This window comes from Gymnodraco acuticeps, unplaced genomic scaffold (assembly GCF_902827175.1).
Source record: "Gymnodraco acuticeps unplaced genomic scaffold, fGymAcu1.1, whole genome shotgun sequence".
Taxonomy (NCBI): Eukaryota; Metazoa; Chordata; class Actinopteri; order Perciformes; family Bathydraconidae; genus Gymnodraco; species Gymnodraco acuticeps.
Window position 1 is genome coordinate 3,200,871 of NW_022989977.1, and position 20,550 is coordinate 3,221,420.

At 39.9% G+C, this 20,550-nt stretch overlaps 2 protein-coding genes across 4 annotated transcripts; one reads left to right on the plus strand and one right to left on the minus strand.

Annotated features, from left to right (window-relative positions):
- Positions 1 to 2,872: 2,872 nt before the first annotated feature.
- LOC117543217 (large proline-rich protein BAG6-like) lies at positions 2,873 to 18,902 on the minus strand. 3 transcript variants are annotated; one of them, XM_034211343.1, is made up of 25 exons: positions 18,637 to 18,902; positions 13,827 to 13,914; positions 13,611 to 13,728; positions 13,214 to 13,428; positions 12,695 to 12,766; positions 12,493 to 12,615; positions 12,190 to 12,419; positions 11,833 to 11,965; positions 11,229 to 11,429; positions 10,924 to 11,146; positions 10,625 to 10,675; positions 10,031 to 10,383; positions 9,872 to 9,944; positions 9,013 to 9,260; positions 8,448 to 8,709; positions 8,194 to 8,363; positions 7,913 to 7,966; positions 7,541 to 7,649; positions 7,181 to 7,305; positions 6,841 to 6,975; positions 6,554 to 6,610; positions 6,222 to 6,446; positions 4,086 to 4,193; positions 3,856 to 4,020; positions 2,873 to 3,459 (listed from the first exon to the last, which is right to left on the minus strand). In XM_034211343.1, the coding sequence occupies exons 2-25, from the start codon at positions 13,905 to 13,907 to the stop codon at positions 3,364 to 3,366; spliced, it is 3,627 nt and encodes a 1,208-aa protein (XP_034067234.1). In that variant the 5' UTR covers positions 13,908 to 13,914; positions 18,637 to 18,902; the 3' UTR covers positions 2,873 to 3,363. The 3 variants fall into 3 exon arrangements, with proteins under 3 accessions (XP_034067234.1, XP_034067233.1, XP_034067232.1); XM_034211342.1 differs by having other exon boundaries at positions 3,856 to 4,002; positions 9,013 to 9,341; XM_034211341.1 differs by having other exon boundaries at positions 9,013 to 9,341.
- Positions 18,761 to 20,355, plus strand: glrx3 (glutaredoxin 3). Its single transcript, XM_034211344.1, has one exon. It carries the CDS (start codon positions 18,808 to 18,810, stop codon positions 19,783 to 19,785), a length of 978 nt encoding a protein of 325 aa, XP_034067235.1. The 5' UTR covers positions 18,761 to 18,807; the 3' UTR covers positions 19,786 to 20,355.
- The last annotated feature ends 195 nt before the right edge of the window (positions 20,356 to 20,550 follow it).

Genomic DNA, 20,550 nt, shown 5'->3' on the forward strand with positions numbered 1-20,550 from the left:
TTGTTTGTCTCGTTTCTTTCATTGTCAAATAGATAAACACGTGGGGTTGCAGTAGACGTATGGGAAATGTTATGCTAAGCTTGTCTAAGTGCTGATAAGGACTTGGGAGTAGGAAACTTGGTGCCACATGACTGCGTCACATTCCCAAACAGGATGCCAACCAGGAACTGTTTTCACGGTTTAGATTCCTCTGAATAAAAGGCAGGCAGTCCAACCTGTTTGCTGGTGCAGCTTCAGCACTGCCATTGTAAAAGGAGGTCATGTGTGCACACTGTGTAAATAATTACCAGCGTTTTATATTTAGATCCATCTATTCATTATATTAAGAGCTCATTCTGTAATAGCATTAATTGGCAAGGTGGATGAATGAAAACTTTATTACAGACTCAGGGTCCAGATAAAAGACAAGGCATTGCATATAATAAATTACATACACAGCATAAAAAAAATGCATAGTCTAAGAATAATTTAAATCAGTGTCCTACAAAGAGACAACTATACCAATGTCTCCACAACTGTGATTGGTAGCGTGTCTACATCCGTCTACATAAAACATGGCTTTATGTAGACTGATGTAACATTAAAATATTCCTACAAGTTTCTGTCCGAAGAGACTTTTGATATTTTGGTATATTAGAGAACCTATTAAAGATTTTAAGTGTAGCCCATTTCGGATCATCCCTCATGACCCTTTAACAGTGTTTTGTTATTGCTTTTCAAATGCAACATGTCTGTCGATATTTTATTTCACTCAAACTGTGGTTAGCAGCAAAACAACCTATTGTTATTCACTTCACCACAACAGCCATGCAGATCAGATTTTAGGCACTAGTGAAAAGGAGAGGGAGTGAGATCATGAAGCAGAACTAAGAAGTCATGCTACTCTGTAAGTATGCACTTAAATACAGCAATGCTTTGAGCTAAATGAATGAATTGACTGTGTGTAAAGTCAGACACTAGACTACATCACCTGTATTTACAGCGATGTAGAAACATGAATGTTTTAAAAGTCATTCTTACTCTTCAAATACTCCAGCATATATGCTGCACATTTGTTCTCATAGCTATTTAGTTAATTGCAGTGAAGTGATGCCTTTAGACTCTGTTTAATATATCTAACTATTTATATAGAAAATGACCATAATTAAAGTTTTGTTATATGATAAAAAAAAAAGAAACAGATCACAATTTGATTTTTTTTCTATTCAAGACAAGGCCACGGTAAAACACAAAAAACAAAACGGTATCACCCACACATCTGGGCTGGAAGACTTGGATGTACTTCCAGGGTCAAAGATCATTTGGGACGAAGTAGGAAGGAAGCACATGGTGAGTGAGGCAGTTTACTTGACATCTTCTGACCCTTAGCTGCTAAGTTGTGATTCGGTGCGGCAGGATCAACAATTTATATTGAAACTAGCAGAGATGGTGAAAAAGAGAATTGCTGGCAGTGGGCATGCAAAATGTAGAATTTGAAAGTGTTTGCTCTCCGAGTGAACTCAAGTCACCTCCATCTCAAGAAAATACATGTATTCCTTGTGTTCTTTCATTTCCTTTTTCTTCAACATGATCAAAGCATTTATTTTGCATCAAACTCACGTTTCTTTGCTAAACATGAACCTCTGTCACATTCAGCTGAACGCTTCAAAGCCATGTCTTATAGTTTGAAAGGCCTTGAATCTGCTTTTCTTCTGCGGCTGGAGTCTGAAATATGTCCAGCTTGTATCACACTGTCCCCTCATATTGTCTGCAGGGATCTTTGCTGAAATGAGTGCATATCAGATATATATTTATTGTATAAGTATGAAGACATTACTGCGCATCATCTTGTCTTCAAACTTCTGCAAAGCTTTTCTTATGATATGTCTACTGGATCTGGGCAGCAAGTCTTTTTCTCAGATCAAGCTGTTTGTCAGCTTGAGAGAGAGCTTGGTAAACCCCGGCAAAGTTCAATCTGGTTCTCGTCACTTTGGGCTGCAGACTTTTAAACGATAGATGTTCTTTCTGTGCAAGATGATGAAGGACCATGCAGAGACTCCTACACCTAACCCCACGGCTTTCACAGTAAGTAAGATATAAGTTAATTTATTTTTGTGGTCACAATTAAAAAAAGATGTGATTCTTTATTTGACTCTTTTTCTTTGATAGAGCTGAATAAACACTACAATATACAGTGAGAGGTAGGTTTAGGTATTAGTTGTCAATGTAATGTATTGCAGTATCAAGTCAGAGCATGTCCCTGTTCCTAAGTGAATAGTAACTTTACTAAGCACAAGTACATTAGTTTGGTTCATTCATCATTTAGTAGAAAGATAAACTTGTTAGCGCTATCTGGTGGACAAACTATGCCACAGCAGCCCTGTTTTCAATTACCACATTTAAATCCTATGAATTGAATTATCTTTCTTGGCATTTTTGCAGTGGTGGAAAGTCAGTAAGAACCTATTGCTCCTACCTAGTAGGCTCCTATATTTTTCACCTCCACTACAATTCAGAGGGAAATATTGTACTCTTTACTACACTTATATTAAAAACTTATTTCCTACTTTGCAGTTTAATATTTATAAAGAAATATAAAAAAATACATGATATATTAATCTATCATGCATTATATAAAGTTATGTCCATCGTTACCTGCTGCAACATCAATGTGATTATAATGCATCAATAATCATAATCTAATATTATTTATATCCTGATATATATTCTGTTATTTATTATGAGTCAAATGTTAATGCAGTACTTGTACTTATAGTATTACACTGTGGTATTGCTTAGGTAAATGATCCGAGTACACCACTGCATTTGAGTGCTGCAAGTTCTTGTTCCTTAACCTCAGAACAGATATTACAAAGACTCAAGAAGAATACTCTTGTGTTGTATCAAGATTTTTATTAAGCTTACTGTACATTCATGTAGCAAACAGCTTGTCCATTACATGAAAGTATACCCTTGCGTTTGAGAGTATTGACAGGAAGGCTAAAGTCCACTAAACAATTAGAGTCCAGGCTCCATATAAACAAAGCAACACAAGGATATGTGGGCAAAGAGGACATACAGACAGAAGTAGAAGAAGACAGAAGTAAAGTGATGTGATTTAGTCAAAGTTAAAATCTGAAACCTTTTCACAAGGAACGTTCTCTCAGCAGAAGTTGGACCAAAATAAACAAGAAGAAATAAATAGGCACTGGGAGAAGGAGTCACATTAGCATGAGGCAATTAGTCAAGAGAGCGGCTAACTGCTTAAAAAGCCATACCGACAGTTTTAGGGGGCGAAGCTGCAGTGAGAAGAAGTCGAATGAAGAATCTGAGAAAATAATAAAAAGGAAAGCGGCTTGCGGGTTTCATAGCATTTGGACCTGACTACGAGTCTGATAAGAACGCTCTGTGTGCGTTAGGGGAATGCTGAGGGTTGAAATCTGGGTCTTCCCTCACTCGTTTCTTGATGTCTGCTTTAACCTAAGAGGAAAAACATTCTGATTATTATCATGGTGGGAAATACTAACAGTATGTCAGAAGGGGTTTTAGAGAGGCAGTCATGTGACCACAGGTTTGTTCCCTATGATCAGCATTTAAGAGGAGGGGAGAAACCCTCATTCAAAACCCCATGTGAACGTTTGTGCTGACTTTGCTTTCCTAAGATAAAGGTGCAATATACATACAACTAGAAAACATAATGCTTACAAATTAAGATAAGAATATCAGGCATATATGCATCACATGGTGAAACTGGTCGCATTCACAACTACAATTAGTGAGGTAGGTCAAAAATATTTTCTCAAATCAAGTCTAACAAATATAGTTAGCCTAAATGACGTGCAGTGCCGTTTGTTGTAATTGACATAGCCCAGTTACCTGCTCTGCATACGCTTCTCTGAGCTCCTGGGTGTCCAGGTCCTCCTGTAAGTCCTCAGCAGAAGTGATGGGCTTCACTCCTGCGGTCCTGGCTGCTTGGCTCACGGCGTCAGAGAGGGAGAGGAGGCTTCCCCCACTCAGTCCGGTCTGAAAACACAGAGACAGCTTAAAGACGGTAAGGACACGTGGCATTCGTACAAAACAAGTAAAGTTACAACTGATCTGATTACCTTCCTGCGTTTAGCTGGCATGCCGTGCACATAAGCGTCAGACAGTGGGGGCTGAGCCTTCATCTTCCTCTGGGTCATCATGTCACACCTGATGATGGGCACCCATTCCTACAGTGCAGAGTAATAGAAGATACAAATTGAGGGTTCACATCTTTCAAAACCTCTTTCCGTTACTGTTCCTCTGTAGTCGCAGTATTGAAAAAAAAATGGGACATTTAAACTAAAAAGACAAACTTTTTAAATGCTTGGAGAAAATGTTTTGATGAATAGATTTGCTATGAGGTCGAATCCAGAGTGGACACAGTGACAGAAACAAACGGCTTACATATGGACACGTGAGAAATGCATGACGACTGACTTGCAAACATTTAAACCTCTCGGTGGAAGTATGTGTACACGATAATGAAAATATAAATGAATCAGTCTGACGTGTGCATAAGCCTGAGCTTGTCTGGTATGAGGGGCTGAGCTGCAGGATAAGGGATGTATTTTCTAATTCTGGTGGGACACAACAAATAACTAGAAAATGCATTTCCTGCAGAAAATGCGTGTGAATGCTGTAAACTGTGAACATTTGTGGCTGAATTTAGCTGACAATGCAGAAAAAGCTGAATATTTTATTAGCTGCTTTTAGGTAGCTGCTTTTAGCTACAAAAACCAAGTAAGTGTGTTGCTGAACTTAGCGGAGAAATGCAGAAAATAAATGATTTGAATAAAATTGTTACAGCTCAAATGCATTGCAATGACTTCCATGTTAGAAAAAGACTTTAAAAGGCTGAATATTTTAAAAAGTATAACATATTTTGAAAAAGTTGAAAGTTTCCCATCATGTGCTGAAAAGGCTGAATAGTTTGATATTTGAATGGTTCCTGCAGCTGAAATTAGGCTGAAGGAGTTAAATAAAGATATTAAATGTAAGTAGTAGTGATTGAATGTTTACAAACACCTGTGTGTGTAAACCCAGAGATCAAAGGTTACCATGGTGATGAAGTTATTGAAAAAATCCAAACCTCCAGTCTGCGTGTCTGCTCTGATTAGATGATGTCACTCAGGTGTGTGGCTCCAATCTGCCCAGCAACACCATGGCAACCAACTGCAGCACTGAGTGCCATTAAGAATGCATCGAGGATTATATCTGACAATTTTGCCACCTGTTCAAAAACTATGGCTCCTATCAAAAAATTACCAGCCCGTGAGCATCAGGGAACCCCAATGAACTGAAATATGTTTTTTTGGGTTTTGTGTGGTAAATGTGAAGATGGGAGCAGTTTGTCTAAAGTGTACTTCTCTCTGTTCTGAAGAAAGATCCGGATTTGTTTTACTAGGAGTCTAGGTGGACTTTTTGTCTCTTCATGCCCTCAAGAGGCATTTTGTTTAATTTTTTTTCTTAATTTTCCAACCTAGGAGATGTTTTCCTACGTTTTTCATGAAAAATTATGTCTGAGGAGTGTAGGGTTTGGGAATTATGGCAGGTGTAAAATATTTTTTAGGAGAATTTCAAGCACTGCTCCACTCTGTTTTGAGATCAAAGCACTCTAGACTTAACGAGCTGCTCAATACACACTGATGTTAATATCTGAAGAAAGCCTCTTTACCAAGCTCCAAACTAAGTTCAATATCTCAAAAAGTGTAAAATATATCAAAAATCTGAAAAACAAGTTTTATAGCTGAAGGTCTTGTGATCATTTTAAAGTTGGAATGAAGTCTCTAGCTGAAAGTATGTGGAAGGAGAAGCATTTGGTCTAGTTAAAAGAGGATTTGAAGAGTCGTCCCATTGACTTCCATGTTAAAAAAAGAGTTTAAAAAGCTGAATATTTCAAAAAGTATAACATATTTTTAAAAAGTTGAAAGTTTCCCATTCACACTAATAAACTTCCAACCCAAGCTTTAAGTGTCTTTCCAGAAAAAAGGTTCCAATTGTTTTGTATAATCCACAGACTTCAGTAAAAACAACATTTAGTGGGCCCTTCCCTACAGAACAAAAGTTCCTGTATAAGCTGTTGACACTTAGCTCCTGGATTTTCCAATATAAGTAATGAGTTGACACTGTACACACTTTAAGTGTGAAGCAGGGCGGTGCCACCACAAAACATGTAGTCATGAAAACAAATCATTGTAAAAACAGAAAACTCTTACAGGTGGAACGGAGGCGGCCCAGGCCTCAGACTCTCGAGCAGACTCCTCGCTGCCCCCCTCAGCTCCTGCCGCTGCCATGTCGCCACCTAATGGTGCTGCTCCTCCTGAGGCCCCCAGGTCTCCAGGCAACACCCTTGGTTCCCTTGACGACGCCCTTGTGTCGTGTGACACGTTCATGGCCTCCTCTGCTGTGGTGGCTGCAGCTGGAGAGAGGGTGTCCGCGATCTTTGGAAGTAGAAAACAGACCACATGAGGGAACTAAAAGGTTAGAGCAGTAACTTACACATTAACTGAGATCATTTGAAAGAACATTTAAGACACGACATGCTCACCGTTGCACTTTGTGCTCGTTCAGGCACTTGTGGGCCAGTGGCAGAAGACGTATCTCTCTTTGAAAGAATGCCATACAATATTTATTAGCCTTTTCTGTGCAAAGTAACAGGATATGCAACAGCCATCGGATAAGAGCGACTGCTTCTCTCTCTGCAACATGTTTGGCCAACAACTCAGATCGAATGTATAATTGGGAAAAAAAACATATCAAGTTTAATTTTTCCAGTTGTTGTTGATGAAAGATAAATGATTATTTTGTTCTAAAGGTAGACGGCTGCTTCCTTACCTGTGTGTGAACTATGTAGTTCTGGATCTGGTCCTGGGTGATGGGGATGTGCTCCAGAATCACCTGCAGCCTCATCGTCATCATGCTGGTCATCCAGTTGACCAGGCTGGGGCTGATGTCACTGGACATCCTCCGCTGGAACAAGAGAAAATAAAACATTTACGTTAAGGGTTCAACTTTATGTTTCTTCTGTATTTTCTTAAAAAGTCTAAGTAGCATCAAAACATTTGCACAAAGCACTACACTTGAAATCCTTTGCCAGACATACTAAATTCAGTTTGATGTAGAGTTAGAGACAGAAACAAGCAGTGAGTGAGTCAGGGAGAGATTGAATACTGACGATTCGGTGGTTGATGACTGCGGTGAGGGCTCTCTGGTCTCCTCTCAGGCAGTGCAGGTTGAGGGCCAGACACTCAAACAGCGCCTGGTTACACATCTGGAGCAGCCGGGGCCCGAATGAATCATCTGGATGAAAAAACATTGATATCAATTGGCAACAAAATGCAATCCTACAAGACAATATCATATTTTATACGTTAGTACTTCAGCTCTTGTCATTACTTCTGATAAACATAGCAAATATTGTAACTTTTAGTGCTGCAACCAACACTTACAAACAAATAGCGGCTAAACAGGAACCACACAAACTATAAATAAACCAAGTCACTCTTAACAATCAACTATAATGTTCATTGTTTACATGTGCAGCGCAGGATGTGTGTGGCAATGAGCATCAGCTGCTGCCTGAAGAAGGACATGTTGGTCTGAGTAGCATCGACGCCTTCCAACACTGTGACTGAAGACTCTCTCTGTGGGAGTCACATAGAAAAACACATTTACTCAAATGTTAATGCCCCTTACCAACAACTATTAGAAGTATAATAACATGTTCTGTATATTTTAGTGTCAGCTTAACTTGCCTCATGTTTTACATGAAATAACAATGTTTTAATGCTTTTATTCATTACCGCCATGTCTAATAGTGTAGTCATTTAGCTGACGAATACAATTAGACTCTGAGTCCAGCATTAAATCATAAGGTTTTGTAAGTAAGTGGACATCAAGGACTTACAAAGCTCTCACTGATATACTCCTCCAGTTCGTTGACAAGAGTGTCAGCCGCAGCCTGGGGGGTGGAAGCAGAGGACGTGAGGAAAGCAAGCCGGTGCATGGAGGGAGAAGACACAAATCTATCAGTTGTTGGTCAGTCACACAAAGGGATAACAAACACAAACCATCTAACACAAGACCAATAATGAAGCTATGTCTACGTATAACTACTCCTTTACTAAAATATCTAAACAACAATGTAAAAGAAAAGCGATTCTCTTCAAACTGGCGAGTGTTACTTACAGCAATGTTCTCATCGGTGGGCTCCCTGCCGTTGAGGTAGTTCTGCGTGAAGAACTGGGACAGCTGAGGCTGGATGCGTCCGAGAGGCTGGTGCTGACCGTGGAGCAGCATCACCAGGTCTGACATGGTGAACGTCTGGCACACCAACATCAGCAGCTCGCCGAAGAATCCTGGGGAATGACATGAGAAGCTGAGGTTAGATTTATTTTTCTGACACGCTCCCTTTTGATAACTTAATATACTTTGTTCTTTACCGGTGGGATCCTCCGGACTGATGAAGATGTTGGTGGCCTGGGACAGCCTCTGCATGAACTGGGCGATGCTCTCCGTGTCGTTCTGACCCTGGCCCAGAGAGCCCATCATGGTGCTCAGGACGCCGCGCACGATGCCCGTGAACAGCTCGGGGTTCAGGGCCTCAGCTCCCGCTGCGGCAGGGTTGGGAGTGGGAGTGGGCCCGGCGGCAGGAGCAGGGGCGGTGCCAGAGGGAGGAGGGGGAGGAACAAAGACGGGCTGGGCCTAGAAATTACATAAAAAAACAATGAGTTAGGATTAATAACCGCTCCCTTTACTTGAAATTAATCGTTTTCGTTAAATGAAAAGCCCTATATTCATATTTTGAGGAATTTAAATAATCCTTGTTGGAAAACATACAGTCAAAAAATAATGTTTTATTCGAATTAGCTCTGTAGCTGATTTAACATTTGAAACGATGCACTTCTTGAAGATGATCTGTGTGCAGGTAATACAGGATTACATCAATGATATGCAAGTTCAGGTGAAGTCTAAAAGTGCACTCGGGTCAAAGACTCAAACACTGACCTGCTGCATGAACTCACTCACTCCCTGGATGAAGGCAGGCACACCAGACGTGGTGACAGTGATGGAAGGGGCTCCTCCAGGGCCCACCCCGGACCCCCCCAGCAGAGAGCCCAGGAGCTGGCTGAGGTCGGGGGGCATCTCCTGGGACTGCGGGTCACCGGCGGTGGTCTCAGATTGGCCCGGCTGACTTGAAGGGTTTGCAGTGGGAGGAGTTGGACCCGAGTTGGAGAAAGAAAAGGAGGAGGAGGCTGAGGAGGTTTGAGAGGAGGAAGAAAAGGAGGATGAGGAGGATGTGGATGTGGAGGAGGAGGAAGTGACTGTTTGACCGGCTGTAAAAAAACAGATTAAGTTATCACTGATTGATAGCAATCCTCAAACCAGTCATTCTATGCTCTCAAGACACAATGAGTAGGATTTGTTGGTTGCCTTTTTAAAAAGCAAAATATAAAAGTTGTGCCAACCCAAGTTTACTCTTGTTTTAGAAGAACAATTTAGAATTTCATCTCACTATGTGTGTGTTTTTCCTGCACGTTTTTATTGAGGTCGGTGCCATAAACGTCCCCAAGAAGAGAGAAAATGGATGCAGAGGGCAGGGTCTGCAGATTCTGAGACGAGCACACCTTTCTGTGGTCCATATGATGGAATGGGATTATTTTTGTTCTAAACATTTTATTTTGCATTGTTGGAAAACCCTACTAATTGTGCCTTTAAACTATCCTAATCCCAGAAGAAAAAAAAATGCTACAATTAATAAATTACACATTTGCTGTTCATTAGGTATGACTCGTTCATTGTAACTTCAATCTGTCACCTTTACAGAAAGATGCTGCGAATAAAGAAACCATTTTAAAAAGCTTACCCATTTGCCCTGGCAGCAAAAGCTGTCCGACCAGTCCACTAATCATCTGGTTGAGAGCAGCTGGGTTGAAAGCCTGTGGATGGAGATTTTTCACAATTAGTCAAATGTTGGCATTTAGCCTCAGAAACGAGAAGCAAAATCACAAAACATTATCGTCACCTGTCCTGGCTGCTGGCCCGGTATGGCAGCCCTCACATTGATGGTGGTTCCTCGAGCGCCAAAGGCTGGGGGGGGCATGTTGGGTGCAAAGGGGGGACGGGTGAACACAACCCTGGCCTGGGGCTGGGGGCCACCATGTGGGGGTGGCGGGGGAGCAGTAGGCGTGGTGGTGGGTGTGTTGGGACCCGTGGTGGTAGTTGAGGAGTTGGCTGTGGAGTTGAATCCGGGGGGAGTGGGCTGGGGGGGGACTGGGTGTCCGGCAGCAGCAGCAGTGGCAGCGCTGGTAGCTACGGCGGCGGCATATTGGCTTATCTGTTGCATCAGATTCCGCATGAAGTCAGGGGGGAGGGCACCTGAAGGGGGGACACACAAATAAATGCATTAGAAATGTTTTGTTACCAGCAGAAAACTATTAACTGGAGTCACAAAAAGAAGGATACATTTCAGATCCAAACAAATGAACAGTGTTATATTGAACTTGTTGGGAAGTTTAAAATAAAATGGATAACCTGGAAAAGGCTTTACACTAAAGGACTTTTTTTTTTTTTTTTTTAAATAAAATGAAGTATGTCAAATATATGAATTGGCCTTTACCTGGTTGTCCCGGGATTTGCTGTCCGGCTGCAGCAGGGTTTGCTCCTTGGCCTGCACAAACAAATAAGTTTGAACTATTTGTAAAATACTACCAATACTCTCTTTTACAGGAGAGAAGAACAGATCCATCATGAAAAAAAAAACTTGAAAATCAGATGCGATCAATGTTCCTCTCTTCATGTCACTCTGATAGTAGCAGCAGTGTGTGGTATGAGCAATGATGTAACTCCAACGCACTGCTGCCCAGCAATAACACACACAAACACTTTTCAATCAGTGGCGGGTAGGGGACAACTCACCATCCGTGTTCATCTGCATCATGACCACCGGGACAGCCTGGTGGCTGATCCTGATGACACGGGGGCCAGCCTGTCCCGGTCCAGCCTGTTGATTGGACGGGGAAGACTGAGAGGGAGGGGTTTGTCCAGGACCAGCCTGCTCCGATTGGCTGCCAGGCTGGGTGGGCGGTGCCTGTCCGTCAGTGCTGTTACTCGCAGCAGTCACTGTGGCACCCAGGTTCATCTGTCGGTGACGATGCAAACACAGTCAGTCTCATAACATTAAAATGAAGTATGAATAATAACATGGGCTTAATATCACTTACTTGCACAGGGATGTGGTGGTGCACGGCTCCAGGCATATTGACTGGGGTGGCATAGTGGGAAAATGGCCGGACCACATGCAGGTGGCGGGGCACAGGGTTCATGAGGTTCAATCGCAGGTCACTGAGAGCCACAAGGGCGTTACCAAGGAGACGGAGACACTCCCACGTCATGATGAGAGTGCGCTGGTCCTCCTCTCTTTCCTGTCACAGAAGACAAACCATTTTAGGCCACATCTTAATTATATAATCTACGTTAGGTACACCAAACAAACAAAGATTGGTTCCTTTTTCTTGTCATATGATATAACATCAGCAGCTGTTTAGCTTAGCTTAGCACAAAGACTGGAAACAAAGGGAACTAGTTAGCCTGGTTCTATTTAAAGATAACAAACCCACCTACAAGCAGCTCGAAGTTTAGTCCTTCAAAAACAGCATTTGTTATAATCCTATTAATACAAAAATAATGGCAAAATAATAACTTTATATTAAAGTTGTTTCTTTCCTTGAACTACCATGAATTAGCAATATGGATATCCAGGCCTGTCTTTGAAATGCATTAGTATACTAAAGATTATATATTATTATTTGGCTGTTTGAATCTTACTGTATTGTTGTTGTATTCAGCGTTGGTGGCCGTCTCCAGGATGGTGTGAGCTCTCTGAATGAAAGGCTGCAGTCTCTCCTCCACCCTGCGCAGCTCAGACAACATCTCCGCCAACTCAGCTGGGCTGGGGTGACTAGCGGGAGAGAAGAGTGCAGAGCTGATTACAATCGAAAAGAACAATATAAACAGTATTACTTTGTATATTGAAAGCAAGATACTATAAATAGACAGATACAACAACTTTTGTTTCAATAAAACGATAAGAAGTTATGGTTCCTGCAGTTCCGGAAATGATATCCATTGTTTCTATGCTGAATGATTTGTATGTGAATCTGGGAGAGAGAAAGGAAGTCTCACTGTGGTCCAGGTTGGGGGGCTGGTCCCTCAGATGGTGCTGAAGTGGTGGGTGGAGGTGGGGGAGTTGTTGGAGGTGGGGAGGTGTCCATGGGCTGGGCAGATGGGGAGGGAGTAGAGGTGGTGGATGAGGATGATGGAGGAGGAGGCGCCGCAGCAGCAGCCACAGCAGCAGCAGCAGCAGCCGCAGCAGCAGCCGTCTCTGTTTGAGTGGACGAGTCGCTCGGGCGACTCTGAAAAAAGGAAAGCAATTTTTATTAGTAATAAGATTTCTCTGGAGCTTTGCTACTCAAGTAAAGTTCTCACCTCCATCCTTTGGATGACATCATTGATGTCCCTCAGCAGGTTCTCGGCCAGCACCAGCCTCAGCCGAGGCTCACTCTGCACAGGTTGGTCCATATCAATGTGCACATTCACGGACCCATTGCTCTGAAATAGAAGAGGGTATAAATAAACAAAACACAGGATTATGTCATTTTGCTTTGTATGTCGTCATTTGGCATCTTACCCCAGTGCTGGTTGTGACTCTGGCGTTCCTGGCATTCTCTCCCATACCAGACACCATCTGCTGAACAGACATCTAAACAAGAAGAACCACCTTCGTAAACAACACTTGAGATGCAAGACCAATTTCTGAGATGATATAATGGCTGGACAACATTAATCAAAGTAAATAAGCATGTCTGCTTTTCAAGTTGTTCATGTTTTTGTCAGAAATCATTGGGAGCTCACCAGGAGAACATTTGACTTAGTAATTGTTCTATCGTGGAATATGTACAATATTTGTTGAAACTACAGCATTATGATAGATGTTTAAATAGTATGTATATTAAAATAGTACTGTGGAACTCTTGCAGGAAAATTGAAAAATGGAGAGTGCTACAGAGGTCTTGTAAGCTCACTTATACTAACTCCTCTGGAACCACAAAAGGCTTTTTACTTTTGTAAACACACTTTGATGTATGGAATAGATGTGATTCCCCTTTAGTGCCCTAAACATCCTTACCAAGTGACAAGGCAGACCTACCTGTATCTGCTGGGGGTCCATGATGTTCACAGGAAGGTTGAAGGTGCCTAGCATCACGTAGCTGTTAGCATTGCGATCATGTGGAGGCCCTTGTGACGATCCTTGGGAGGAAGAGGAGGGTCCGCTGTCGGCTGAAGTGCCTCCGGACCCTGAGCCAGGCTGGGAGGGTGGAGGGGGCGCACGCTCCACCAGATGTATCACCTTGCCATCCACATCTGGGTAAACAACAGAGACATATGGTTTATCTGTACATACATGATGGTGGGTTGACTTCAACTTGTTTCAAGACACCAGAGAATGTCTAGGTGAATTCTGAATTGCTTCCAATAACTTGGGGAATAGTATATGAATATTGACCGACACAATAAAACAAAATGCACAGAACCCGTTGACTTACTGTAGTCTGCCAAAGTCAGTATCTCCTGTAAGACTCTGCCCTGGTAGATCAGCCTCTGTTTGTCCACAGGGATACCCACTGAGGGGGCAATGTGCTCCTTAAACTCTTTCACTGTCAACTATAAGAACATGGTACACACTTGAGTCAAACTTCCGCAATCACTGACAAAAAACGAGACTTCATTCCAGAGTTTGCAACAGGAACAGAATAACTTACCTGAGCACCAACAGTGTAGGTTCTGCTTTGGGAGTCGAGTGTTTTGACTGTCACCTCTATGTCTGCAGTTTGTTCCTCCATGGTGTTCCTGTAGCATACAATAGTGTGTCATGTCTTAACAATACTTTATGACAACCCCACAAATCTGTTTTTAAAGAATTGTGACTAAGAATATGTTACATGTGACTAAGAATATGTTACATGTGACTAAGAATATGTTACATGTGACTAAGAATATGTTACATGTGACTAAGAATATGTTACATGTGACTAAGAATATGTTACATGTGACTAAGAATATGTTACATGTGACTAAGGATATGTTACATGTGACTAAGAATATGTTACATGTGACTAAGGATATGTTACATGTGACTAAGAATATGTTACATGTGACTAAGAATATGTTACATGTGACTAAGAATATGTTACATGTGACTAAGTATATGTTACATGTGACTAAGGATATGTTACATGTGACTAAGAATATGTTACATGTGACTAAGAATATGTTACATGTGACTAAGAATATGTTACATGTGACTAAGAATATGTTACATGTGACTAGGAACTGTTACATGTGACTAAGAATATGTTACATGTGGACTAAGAATATGTTACATGTGACTAAGAACATGTTACATGTGACTAGAATATGTTACATGTGACTAAGAATATGTTACATGTGGACTAAGTATATGTACATGTGACTAAGAATATGTTACATGTGACTAAGAATATGTTACATGTGACTAAGAATATGTTACATGTGACTAAGAATATGTTACATGTGACTAAGTAATATGTTACATGTGGACTAAGAATATGTTCATGTGACTAAGTAATATGTTACATGTTGACTAAGAATATGTTTTACTGTGACTAAGAATATTGTACATGTGGACTAAGTATATGTTACATGTGACTAAGGATATGTTACATGTGACTAAGGATATGTACATAGTATGAACTGTGAAAGAATATGTTACATGGACTAATATATGTTACATGTGACTAAGTATATGTTACATGTGACTAAGAATATGTTACATGTGACTAAGAATATTGTTACATGTGACTAAGTTATAGTTACATGTGACATAGCATACAATGTGACTAAGAATATGTTACATGTGACTAAGAATATGTTACATGTGACTAAGAATATGTTACATGTGACTCAAGAATATGTTACATGTGACTAAGAATATGTTACATGTGACTAAGAATATGTTACATGTGACTAAGGATATGTTACATGTGACTAAGAATATGTTACATGTGACTAAGAATATGTTACATGTGACTAAGAATATGTTACATGGACTAAGAATATGTTACATGTGACTAAGTATATGTTACATGTGACTAAGAATATGTTACATGTGACTAAGAATATGTTACATGTGACTAAGAATATGTTACATGTGACTAAGAATATGTTACATGTGACTAAGAATATGTTACATGTGACTAAGAATATGTTACATGTGACTAAGAATATGTTACATGTGACTAAGAATATGTTACATGTGACTAAGTATATGTTACATGTGACTAAGAATATGTTACATGTGACTAAGTATATGTTACATGTGACTAAGAATATGTTACATGTGACTAAGAATATGTTACATGTGACTAAGAATATGTTACATGTGACTAAGAATATGTTACATGTGACTAAGAATATGTTACATGTGACTAAGAATATGTTACATGTGACTAAGAATATGTTACATGTGACTAAGAATATGTTACATGTGACTAAGAAATATGTTACATGTGACTAAGAATATGTTACATGTGACTAAGAATATGTTACATGTGACTAAGAACATGTTACATGTGACTAAGAATATGTTACATGTGACTAAGAACATGTTACATGTGACTAAGAACATTTTACATGTGACTAAGAACATGTTACATGTGACTAAGAATATGTTACATGTGACTAAGGATATGTTACATGTGACTAAGAATATGTTACATGTGACTAAGAATATGTTACATGTGACTAAGAATATGTTACATGTGACTAAGTATATGTTACATGTGACTAAGGATATGTTACATGTGACTAAGAATATGTTACATGTGACTAAGAATATGTTACATGTGACTAAGAATATGTTACATGTGACTAAGTATATGTTACATGTGACTAAGTATATGTTACATGTGACTAAGAATATGTTACATGTGACTAAGAATATGTTACATGTGACTAAGAATATGTTACATGTGACTAAGAATATGTTACATGTGACTAAGAATATGTTACATGTGACTAAGAATATGTTACATGTGACTAAGTATATGTTACATGGTGACTAAGGATATGTTTACATGTGACTAAGAATATGTTTACATGTGACTAAGAATATGTTACATGGGACTAAGAATATGTTACATGTGACTAAGAATATGTTACATGTGACTAAGAACATGTTACATGTGACTAAGGATATGTTACATGTGACTAAGAATATGTTACATGTGACTAAGAATATGTTACATGTGACTACGAATATGTTACATGTGACTAAGAATATGTTACATGTGACTACGAATATGTTACATGTGACTAAGAATATGTTACATGTGACTAAGAATATGTTACATGTGACTAAGAATATGTTACATGTGACTAAGAATATGTTACATGTGACTAAGAACATGTTACATGTGACTAAGAACATTTTACATGTGACTAAGAACATGTTACATGTGACTAAGAATATGTTACATGTGACTAAGGATATGTTACATGTGACTAAGAATATGTTTACATGTGACTAAGAATATGTTACATGTGACTAAGAATATGTTACATGTTACTAAGAATATGTTACATGTGACTAAGAATATGTTACATGTGACTAAGAATATGTTACATGTGACTAAGAATATGTTACATGTGACTAAGAATATGTTACATGTGACTAAGAATATGTTACATGTGACTAAGTATATGTTACATGTGACTAAGGATATGTTACATGTGACTAAGAATATGTTACATGTGACTAAGAATATGTTACATGTGACTAAGAATATGTTACATGTGACTAAGAATATGTTACATGTGACTAAGAACATGTTACATGTGACTAAGGATATGTTACATGTGACTAAGAATATGTTACATGTGACTAAGAATATGTTACATGTGACTACGAATATGTTACATGTGACTAAGAATATGTTACATGTGACTACGAATATGTTACATGTGACTAAGAATATGTTACATGTGACTAAGAATATGTTACATGTGACTAAGAATATGTTACATGTGACTAAGAATATGTTACATGTTACAGCTGAAAAATGAATTAGTCAGTCAAATAGTCATATTGTTATCTGATTATTTTTAACATGTCATTCTACAACGGTAAAAAAAGTTATTATTCCCAATTAGTCTGTATTTTTGATCAAGAGTTGAAAAAAGCCCACGATAATTGTTTTTTTACCCATTATTTCAAAGACCAAAGATATTCCCTTTACCAAAATTAGGGATCGAGAAAAGGCAGAAAATGCAAATCGCTAAGAAGATTGATGATGTGCTTTCATTTGAGAGATTAGTTGACATTTTGAATAATCCGCAGTTTCGGCACTAATTCAAAGAATAAAATGTGTTGTGTGACTATAGCTGATTAATCGACAGAAATATTTATCAAAAAGTATTATTGTTGAATCGTTCAATTCACTTTGAAAAGGAAAAATAATACTTTTTTTTAAAAGTGTAGCTCGCCTGCTTAATGTTACTATTTAAACATGTGTATAATAACCTCTACGAGTCTTATAATTCATACAAGTCTGTGTAAATATAATGTCTGAAGATTTGTCTAAACTCCTGGTCATTAGAAACATGTAACAGCCTGAACAACTAGTCACTACATCATACACGACTAACCAAGCAATACACATTATCAGCAGGCTTCTACAAATACCAAACACGTATATACACAAACAAACAAGTAGGAAAACACTCAGATATTGCACTTATGTAAAAGTCGAAATACCAGAAGGAATACTCTAACATGTAAAAGTCCTGCAATCAAAATGAAAGTCTTATTTGGGTGCTGATTATAATTCAAATCGTTGATCCAAATCTGCAAAGCAACTAAAGGTATTACATTAATGAAGAGGAGTACAAGTACACGATTTACCTCGGAAATGTAGTAGGGTAGAAGTACATAGTAGCAAAGCATTGATTTACTCAAGCAAAGTACAAGTACCTCAAAATGGTACTTAAATAGAGTACATCTTTACACCACATCAATCAATCTTTACAAAACTGGCAAATTGTTGCTCTCTTAATATCAGTTATAATAACAGCAAACACATACACATTTGTTTAAGTAACTTAAGCCATGTCTAATTGTAGTACTAAACCGCAGAGGCTTAGCAGCTAACGTTAGCTAAGTAACTTGCTAGCTAGCATAATAATGTTAGTTAAACATCAGCTCGTACGGTAACGCTAGCTAAATTAGCGTAGCGTATGTATCCCGCGAAGCCTGTCAACGACACTGTTTTTTACATTTCAGCCCCAATTCAACAGTGACATGTAACGCCAACAGTCATTACAAACACCGTTAGTAGCTGCCGTTAGTTAGCATCAGCTTGGTAGCAGGATTAGCATAGCTTAACCTAAAAACGTTGGCAACGAAGCTAACTATGGCCAGCGTTAGAAAAGAGGCTAAGCTAATGCTAACTACGCCAAACATTAAAACAAACATACATCAGAGACGATCACATATGTTATTTTCATGAAGACCGTGGTGTGATGTATAACGGTTACCTTTTAAGACACACTATCCTTTCAACTTATCCAGTGTATGCAGCTGTTTCTTATCACCAAATAACATGCAAATGACTTCCGAGTACAAGCTCTGGTACTTGCCAGAAGCTACCAGGCTGCACGGATGTGACGTTGGGCCGACACCGGAAGCGCAGCAAATAGGAAGGAAAAATGGCGAATCTCGTGGAGGCGACAACAAATCAGCAGTTTGAGGATTTCTTAGCCAAAGCTGGAAAATGCCTGACTGTAGTGCACTTCCAGGCAGCATGGGCTCCTCAGTGCGGCCAAATGAACGAAGTGATGGCCGTGCTGGCGAAGGAACATACGCACACCACGTTTGTGAAGCTGGAGGCAGAGGCGGTCCCGGAGGTGTCAGAGAAGTATGAAATCGCTTCTGTGCCCACTTTCCTTTTCTTCAAGGGAGGGGAGAAAGTAGACCGCCTGGACGGGGCCCATGCTCCGGAGCTGACCAAGAAGGTAGAGCGCCTGGCAGTTGCCGGAAATGCTGCTGCAGGGGTGGACAGCAGCACCACGGACCTGAACCAGCGGCTGAAGAAGCTGATCAACGCGGCGCCCTGCATGCTCTTCATTAAAGGATCCTCGCAGGAGCCCCGCTGCGGATTCAGCCGACAGATAGTGGGCCTGCTGAAGGAGCACAACATCCAGTTCAGCACCTTCGACATCCTTTCCGACGAGGAGGTCCGACAAGAGTTGAAGACCTACTCCAACTGGCCCACCTACCCTCAACTGTATGCGAATGGAGAGTTGGTCGGAGGGCTGGATATAGTGAAGGAGCTGGCTGAGTCTGGAGAGCTGGAGAGCACCTGTCCAAAGACTGTCACCCTGGAGCACCGTCTGAAAACCATCATCAACCAGAGCCCAGTCATGGTGTTCATGAAGGGCAACAAGGAGGCTGCAAAATGTGGCTTCAGCAGGCAGACACTGGAGCTTATGAACGACACCGGGGTAGATTATAACACATTTGATATTCTGCAGGATGAAGAGGTGCGTCAGGGGCTCAAGACCTATTCTAACTGGCCAACCTACCCCCAACTCTACGTGAAAGGAGATCTGATCGGTGGTTTGGACATACTAAAGGAGCTGAAGGAGAGTGGAGAGCTGGTGTCAGTGCTGAAGGGGGAATCCTAGATGGATTTGACATGCCATCTGCAAGGGGGAACAACAAGCCACTGCACATGCCCAGCATCGACCCTGTGCCACTGATCCTGAGGGCCAGGAAATGAATGCATTTATGAAAATAAATATTAGATCTAACAATCAAATTGTTTCACATATAACCAAATCTGTTGTAGCATTTAGATACGTTTGTGTTCTACTAAAGGCCAACATTGAACATGCAGTTAATCATTATTGAGTGAAATGTTGAAGGTTAATCTTAATTTTACAAATCCCTATCTGACATAAGGTAAATGCACTCAGAACGGCCAACTTTAGAACATATCTGCTATTTGTTTTTAGGTTACATCTAACCTTCCAGTATTCACAGACTCACACGAGAATGGATTTATATTTAATAAAACATTATTTACCCAGCCTCTGACTTTTCATGCCTTCCTCTCCACCTTTATTTTATTTAAGACAGAAAAACGATGTCTAACTACATTCAATATCACTCTAGTTTAAACACTTATAATTAACTCTAGGTGGCACATACTTCATCAATAATATTATGAATAAAAATACAAGAAAAACCTTTAAGATCTGGTGTTTTTTTGTGCTACTTCTCTTATCTAGATAACATGCTTGAAATGTCACTAGAATGTGTGAACAAACAAGCACAACATAATCCTTCTACTAGAACAGCTCTTTAAGTACAAATATGTTTCGATTTAATTGTGCAAGACCTAGAAGTAATGAACAGATTGCAATGAAACATAAATCGTAATACAGTAG